Raw genomic sequence first — 8,621 nt, 5'->3', positions numbered from 1 at the left:
GAAACGAAACGAGGAAACAAGGAAACGAAACAACTAATATCTGAGAAGTAAAAAAATATATAAAAGATAAAAATAAAACAAATAAAAAACAAAACGAGGAAACGAAACGAGGAAACAAGGAAACAAGGAAACAAGGAAACGAGGAAACGAAACTAGGAAACAAGGAAACGAAACTAGGAAACGAAACTAGGAAACGAGGAAACAAGGAAACGAGGAAACGAAACTAGGAAACGAGGGAAACGAAACTAGGAAATGAGGAAACAAGGAAACGAAACTAGGAAACTAGGAAACGAGGAAACAAGGAAACGAAACTAGGAAACGAAGAAACGAGGAACTAGGAAACAAGGAAACGAGGAAACAAGGAAACGAAACTAGGAAACAAGGAAGCGAAACGAGGACACTCGTAAACAAGGAAGTGAGAAAACTAGGAAACGAAACAACTAATATCTGAGAAGTAAAAAAATATATATAAATATAATAATATATAAAATATAAAAAAATAAAAAAGGAAACTAAGAAAAGAGAAAACGAGGAAACAAGGAAACAACGAAATGAGGAAACTAGGAAATGAAACAACTATCTGAGAAGTAAAAAATATATATATTTTTTTTAAAGTAAAAAAAGATATATAAATATAATATCTAAAATATAAAAAATATTTTACAAAATAAAAAAAGGAAACTAAGAAACGAGAAAACGAGGAAACAATGAAACAAGGAAACAACGAAATGAGGAAACTAGGAAATGAAACAACTAATATCTGAGAAGTAAAAAATATATAAAAATATATAATATAAAAAATATTTTAAAAAATCAAAATGGAAACTAGGAAACAAGGAAACGAGGAAACTAGGAAACAACAAAATGAAACAAGGAAACTGGGAAGGAAGAAGAACCACCTTTTATTGTCATGAACATGCATGCATGCACGTGAAATTTGTTCTCTGCATTTTACACATCACAGTGAACACACACGTTAGTGGAACACACTGGAGCAGGGTTGCAGCTGAAGCATTTCGGGGTGTCTTGCTCAAGGACACCACGGCCGTGAGTCCGGGGGATGTTGGCAGATGGTCTGGTCGGAGTCTTGAACCTGCCCCCACGGTGGCAGGCGATGATCTTAACCATTGGGCCACGGGAAAGGAAAACTGTCAGAAGTGGGATTTGAACCCACGCCTCCAGGGGTGACTGCGACCTGAACACAGCGCCTTTGACTGCTTGGCCATCCTGATTTAACAAGGAAACGAGGGAACGAGGGAACGGAAGGAAGGAAACTATGAAACAAGGAAATGAGGAAACGAGAAAGCAAGGAAACAAGGAAACGAAGATATAAGGAAACGAGGAAACGAAACAAGGAAACGAGGGAAGAAGGAAACGAAGAAACAAGGAAATGAGGAAACGAAAATAGGAAACAGGAAACAAGGAAACCAGGAAATGAGGAAACAAGGAAATGAGGAAACAGGAAAAAAGCAAACGAGGAAACGAAACGAGGAAATGAGGAAACAAGGAAATGAGGAAACTAGGAAACGAAACAAGGAAATGAGGGAATGAGGAATCGAGGAAACAAGGGAACGAGGAAACTAGGAAACAAGGGAACAGGAAACGAAGAAACAAGGAAATGAGGAAACAAAACAAGGAAACAAGGAAACGAGGGAACAAGGAAACGAAGAAAACTAGGAAACAAGGAAATGAGGAAACGGAACAAGGAAACAGGAAAGTAGGAAACTGGGAAATGAGGAAACAAGGAAACGAGGTAACAAGGAAACACGGAACTGAGGAAATTGGAAACAAGAAAACAAGGAAAAAGGAAACGAGGAAGCAAGGAAATGTGGAAAAAGAAATAAGGAAACGAGGAAACAAGGAAGGAAGGAAATAAGGAAACAAGGAAATGAGAGAACAAGGAAGGAAGGAAACAAGGAAACGAGGAAACAAGGAAACAGGAAAGTAGGAATGGCGGAAACAAGGAAATGAGGAAATGAAACAAGGAAACGAGGAAATATGGAAACGAGGAAACAAGGAAACGAGGAAACAAGGAAACGAAACAGGGAAACGAGGAAAAAAGGAAGGAAACAGGAAACAAGGAAATGAGGAAACAAGGAAACGAGTAAACGAAACAAGGAAATGAGGACATAAGGAAACGAGGAAACAAGTAAATGAGGAAACAAAGAAACGAGGAAGCAATGAAATGAGGAAGCAAGGAAATGAGGAACCAAGGAAACGAGGAAACAAGGAAACGAGGAAATGAAACAAGGAAATAGGAAACGAGGAAATGAGGAAACAAGGAAACTAAACAAGGAAACGAGGATTTGAGGAAATGAGGAAATGAAACAAGGAAATAGGAAACGAGGAAACAAGGAAACTAAACAAGGAAACTAGGAAACAACGAAACGAGGAAACAAGTAAACGAGGAAACAAGCAAGGAAACGAGGAAATGAAACAAGGAAGGAAGGAAACCAGGAAACGAGGTAACAAGGAAGGAAATCAATATGGGCCCATACCTTTGCACTTGTCCTGCAGTGTGGTTTCCACATTAAAGAAATAATTTCTTGCTATAGATTATTAGATGTTATAGTGTTTCAGATTACTCATATGATTTGTAATGACATTTGCAACAAGATAATACTGAATAAATGTGTATATTTTGCGGAAGTACTCACTATTTGCACAGAAACAATGGGGGAAATGTTGTGTTTTTAATTTGCCATTGTGTTTAGTTATTTGCTGTTGTGTTTTGCACTTCAGGACCACCATAACCGAAGATGACGATAGCCCATGTTTAGGCTTCGTTCATGTTTACGTATATCATATCATATTTCTGTAAATAAAAGATGTACATGCATTTGACTTTTGTCCGAAGACACCAGCCATAAAGAAAACAAAAATCTAGAAAGTTCGGCTTCAAACCATCATGTCATCAGCCTTTAATTAAGGTCGTTAGTGCAGCATACACAAAAGTCCACCGATCTGTTTTCACATGAAGTTCTGGACACAGCGGATTCAAAAGTGACAAGTCCAAGTACCGCTGTATACACTGTATATAATAGGATATACAGTACAGTATCTGTATCGCTTTGGTGGTACTACATTGAGCATTTGTCTGCTCAAAACGGCCTCCATCTCCAAGCCTGGAGTCATCTTAAGAAGAATCCCTCATGCTTTATTGTTTTCATTTGCATTTGAAGTCCGACATATTAAAGCTTTTGAGTGTGCAGCGTCTTCTTCTTCGCGACGATAAACAAAACCGGGTCAAGCAATGTCAAACTCGCTGACGCTTTAGAGTTTAAACATATTCAAAAGCACCGGAGGGAGCATCTGATACGGGGGAGCTTAACGCCGCTAATTTATGCATGAAGTGATCAAGTCGAGTAGCAACGCGCGCACGCACACACACACGGTAACACAGTGTGGTTAGCATTTCAAACAAGCCATTCTACAATTAAAAACAACTCGAAGAGATAGGCAGTTTAGCATATTACATACGAGTTGGCTTTTTACTTTGAATCTTGTGAGATTGGAGAAATTGTACAGCGCAAACGCGCGCACCGAGCGCAGTACACAAAGTGTCCCGGCGAGCGCCGCGGCCGCTAATCCCAGTTGTACTAAAACACCGACATGTCCCATATCTCTCAAGCGCACAATTGCTGAGGGTGGTCAAAAGTAGAGCCACATGCTGCTTCACCAGGGAGCAACCAAAAGTGTATTTTTGTGCAGTGTTTCCCCAATTATTCGCAGTTTGCTTTTTCTTCCGGAACCCATCCTTGGTTATTCGCTGAAAACTCACCTATTTGCTGTTTTTGGCATGCTCTGACTGAAACACCCGAAGATGCACACAAGATGGATGGCACCAAAGCCCTGTTTCTTAGAAAAGCAGGGCTTTGGCTTCATCTTGTGCCATCTACAGGCAATTTCTGTCCTTTTTAGGGCGTGACAATTACTGTGTATTTCACTGGTGAGGGGTTGCTATATTCCTTTGTCTTCCATACCCAAAATTATGAAATACATGCTTTTGTTCCTATATACTAACATTTTAACACTCTTAACTCTTATGAGAGTACAGTGGTGCCTTGAGATACAAATAACCAGACTTATGATAATGTTTTTTTTGTTTTTTTATGGTTCACAAAATTCTAATATTCAATTGATTTTATTTCATCATTTTATTTTTTTCAATCTTTTTTTAATAAGTCAGTTAACTTATTATTTAATGACATTTGTAATTTAGATAAATAAATTTTTACGAACCAAGTTTTAGGTGGAAAAACTGTAAAATGACTGCAACAAACATTACAGGACTCATGATGATATAAGTACAAGATGGGCCAGATTGAAGAACAGAGCTGGTCATAATTTAGAATCTTTAACCACTTTATAATAAAATAAAGTCAAACTACAGATTAAGATTAAGATTGAGATGAAGTCATCCATCGTAATGCATGTCAATGAATATGGTATTTCAGTTATTCTCAAAATGTAAAAGGTCAAACACACTAGTACACAGGCTCCCTCTTGTGGTATTCAAAAGAATCACTGAATTAAATGTTCAAACTGTGCATTATGTTACAGTGAATAATTTTTTGGTTTGTTTATTTGTTTTTAATAGTGCAGCACGTTAAGTACAGTTGAGTTGTATTCAATGTTTCAGTACAGTAATCTTAATCTTTTAGAAGTGTTTTGTTTTGAAATGTTTACTTAGGTACAATATTTTATGGAACCTTTTTATTTGTAATGTATTTTAACTGAATCATTTAAGTACACATTTAGATTTTCCTTTATTTAAGCATGATGTTCAACAGTACGGAAGCGTATTGCGTTCAGTTGGATTAAAAAAAAAATCCTGTTTTTCTGAGTAATTTTTTTGAGGGCTTTGTTTTTTTGAATAATTTCTTTCTGTTTTTCTGAGTATTTTTTTCTGTTTTTCTGACAATTTTTTCCCACCTGTTTTTCTGACTATTTCTTTCTGTTTTTCGGACCAATTTTTTTCCACCTGTTTTTCTGACCAATTTTTTTCCACCTGTTTTTTCACACATCAAACTCACTTGCGAGAACCTGCGAACTGCAAGTGACTCTTTGCGGACTCCGTAGTAAGCAACATGACCGGCTTATTTAGTTTGATCAAGTTTTATTTTGATATGGGTTTAATACACTGGAGACACTCCTGTCTTTGAGTCCCATAGATGGTATTGTTATTAGTTTGTCGACATTACGCAGGCACCTGCGGACTTTGCGTTTGTTCAGGAGGAAAGCCCATTCAGATCTGTTAGATACAGCAATGTTTGTCCAGAATCAGTTGGACACATATGGTATGCTCCATGGATACAAGATGATGCATTTAAAATGCATTCAGGCTGGCTACGTGGTGACTCAAGAGACGATCAGGAGACTGATGAAAATACTGGACCCGCATGATGTGCAACTGAGGCGCCGGAATCGGCTTCACCGGCATATGTACCACAATCCCGGCCCAGCAGTAATCCGCCATAAGTGAGTCCGCAAAGAGTCACTTGCAGTTCGCAGGTTCTCGCAAGTGAGTTCGATCTGTCCCGATAACTGGTGGGGAAAAAATTAGTCAGAAAAACAGAAAAAAAAATAGTCAGAAAAACAAAGCCCTCAAAAAAATTACTCAGAAAAACAGGAGTTTTTTTTATCCAAGTGAATGCAATATGCTTCCGTACAACAGCGCATAATATTACAGGAATCAAACTTTGTCTTACTACTTCATTTCAATGTCGATCATTATGGTGGCGTACTATATTTTTTAGGTGGGACTAACTTGGTGTAAAAGGTTTGAGAACCAATACCGTAGTTGATATCTGGCTGTTATCCTTTGCAGGAGGTTCTTCAGATGGAGACGCAAATGGGAGGCAAGCTCCTGGACGAGCCCAAGACCCTCAACTTTAAGGACAGCACACACAACCTGAGACTATCCGTCCACGACGTGCCGCACCCGCACTGGAAGAGCAAACTCATTGCCAAGTATCAGGTGAACCAGTGGGGGGAAAAGTACTCACATTCTGCATTTAAGTAATACAGATACTTGTGTAAAAACAGAAATAATTGATTTGACTCATTGGCTTGAGTAAAAAAAAAAAATACAGACTCTGAAATACTCAAGTAGAATAGATACCTGAACAATCAATCTACTTAAGCACAGTAACAAAGTATTTGTAACCCTGCAGGAGATCCCCTTCTACCAGGTGTGGAACGGAAACCAGAGGAGCCTCCACTGCACCTTCACGCTAGAGAGGATGAGCCCGGCCGTGACCGAGGTCGGCTGCAAGCTGTGCGTCAGGCAGGTGGAGGGCGAGGGCCAGATATTTCAGCTCAGCAACACCCTGGAGGAGGTACATGTTTCGGCATTCGCCTTCCATAATAATGGTCAATATATAGTCCGGGAGGATAATCCTGGATTCATAGCCATACAGTGGTAACTCGACTTCTGAGTGTTTCCAGATACGAGCTGTTGCTCGGCCACATATTTATTTATTTATTTTTTTTTTAGTTAAAGGTGCTCAATGTCGCCAATGAACTTCACAACAAGCAGCAAATAGTGAACAATTCTCCCAAAAAGAGATGAAATGCTTCTCACCTGTTTATTGCCATTTCCAGTTGAAGTTGAAACATTAAACAAATTGAATTACACTCTGTGTATTTAACCGAACCATAACTTACAAAGTCCACAAACTTAATGCCATAAGACAGGCCAACGAGCATCTTGCATCGATGTTGCGGTAGTTAGAACCCTTATAGCAACGGATTTGGTGCAGCAACAAAAATATTGATACATTTTTTATCCTCTGTGGAAAAACAACTAATATTATTGCAGTGTACAGTTAGTTTCAAAATAGTTTTTGGATTATTACGATTGTCTTTATTACACTGCCCCCTGTGGCCAAGGTATGCATACCAGAAAGAGAAACACAAAGCCTATTGAATTATAAAGAAGCTATTTAATTCTTTACATTCTCTTTAATTATGTTATTGTGGTATATTTTTATAAAGTACCATACAGTATAATGCTATTTTATTAAAAAAAACAAAAAAACACAACACAAAAATTTTTGTTGGTGTTCTTCGTGGCAGTGATTGGGGATATGGTCATGGAATCAATGAAACTCGTAAGTCAAGGCACCACTGTATAATAATAATAATAATAATAATAATAATACTCACAAACGTATTATTTTTATTATTATCATCAATAATAATAACAATTCCAACTAAAAGTGACTACAGTGAACAGATTAATGTATATAAACAACCACAACAATAATTTAATAATATAATATGAATATTATATTTCTGGAAAAAAAGTGCATCCAATATACATATTAATATGATGAATTTGATATTCAAAATCAAAAGTGAGTGTAATTATGCCCAGCAGCACCCACAGTATTCGCATATAGGAAAGCGGTTGTTGATGGTATATGCCCACTTATTCAAGCTATTTTTTTTTTGGGTGGGGGGTTCATTTTTAGATTTTTTTATTTCAATGCAATTATAATCAGTGTCAATTATTCACAGATTGTCGCGATCCCCAGTGACATTCTTTATGTATTGGATCCCATTAGAATTTCTGTAAATGAATAATTTGAGTTTGCATGAGTTTAGACAAACTTTGACATGGACGTGGGGAGGGAGTTCAAAGCGGGGCCATTCCGGAAACAAAAAAAAAACAACTACAAGAAAACAACTACAAAAAAACAGTATGACCTTTGAAACCACCCAACAAAGCTCAGCTTTTGTCGGTACGCCAAAATCAAAGCCTCGCTATTCCGGTCATGTCGGCGTGACCTCTCGCCTCGCTATGAATGATTGAACAGTGTTTGAGACTTTGTGACTTGGAGACGTTTGAGAGTTTCCAAGTTGGGGGAGAAGTTCTCTGTGTGCTTCACTTCATCCTTCGGCGTCCTGCTCCATATTAGAGTTCCCAAGAAGTGGCGTTGTTGGGGAAAGTGCATTTCCCACAGAAATTGAGTGGGAATGCCCAGTCACCAGGCCAAAAAGCTCGAAAAGAAACAAACCAAGAAGAGAGACTAAAAGTAATTAACTAACTAAGTAAGTAAGTAAATACATACATTTTACAGATTAAATTGAATGCAATTTTTTTTCATTTTTTTAAATTATAATTTCAAAATGTACTTAATAAAAGTAATATTGTAAAAAGTAATAACTATTCAATATTCATCCATCGTCTGTACCACTTTATCCTCACAAGGGTCGCGGGCGTGCTGGAGCCTATTTGCAAATCATTGTATTCCGTTTTTATTTATGTTTAACACAACGTCCCAACTTCATTGGAATTGGGGTTGTGTATACATATATATGTATATATACATTTTCTGTACAGCTTCTCCTCACAAGGGTCGCAGGGGTGCTGGAGCCTATCCCAGCTATCTTCGGGCGAGAGGCGAGGTACACCCTGAACTGGTCGCCAGCCAATCGCAGGGCACATATAAACAAACAATCATTCGTACACACATTCACACCTACGGGCAATTTAGACTCCTCAATCAACCTACCACGCATGTTTTTGGGATGTGGGAGGAAATCGGAGTGCCTGGAGAAAACCCACCCAGGCACGAGAAGAACATGCAAACTCCACACAGGCGGGGGCGGGA

The 8,621-nt window shown here is 38.2% G+C and overlaps 1 protein-coding gene across 4 annotated transcripts in view; it reads left to right on the top strand.

The window, feature by feature from the left end:
* The window catches only part of LOC133474948 (netrin receptor UNC5C-like), a 298,998-nt gene that overhangs the window by 285,494 nt on the left and 4,883 nt on the right, over window positions 1-8,621 (top strand). For all 4 annotated transcript variants that reach the window (XM_061767144.1, XM_061767142.1, XM_061767143.1 and 1 more), the window contains 2 exons: window positions 5,831-5,980; window positions 6,177-6,341. In XM_061767144.1, coding sequence (XP_061623128.1) covers window positions 5,831-5,980; window positions 6,177-6,341 — 315 coding nt within the window. The remainder of the gene's footprint in view (window positions 1-5,830; window positions 5,981-6,176; window positions 6,342-8,621) is intronic.

This window comes from Phyllopteryx taeniolatus, chromosome 3, assembly GCF_024500385.1.
Source record: "Phyllopteryx taeniolatus isolate TA_2022b chromosome 3, UOR_Ptae_1.2, whole genome shotgun sequence".
Classification (NCBI taxonomy): Eukaryota; Metazoa; Chordata; class Actinopteri; order Syngnathiformes; family Syngnathidae; genus Phyllopteryx; species Phyllopteryx taeniolatus.
The sequence above is the reverse complement of the archived record's forward strand: the minus strand, read 5'-3'. Positions and strand labels throughout refer to the sequence as shown.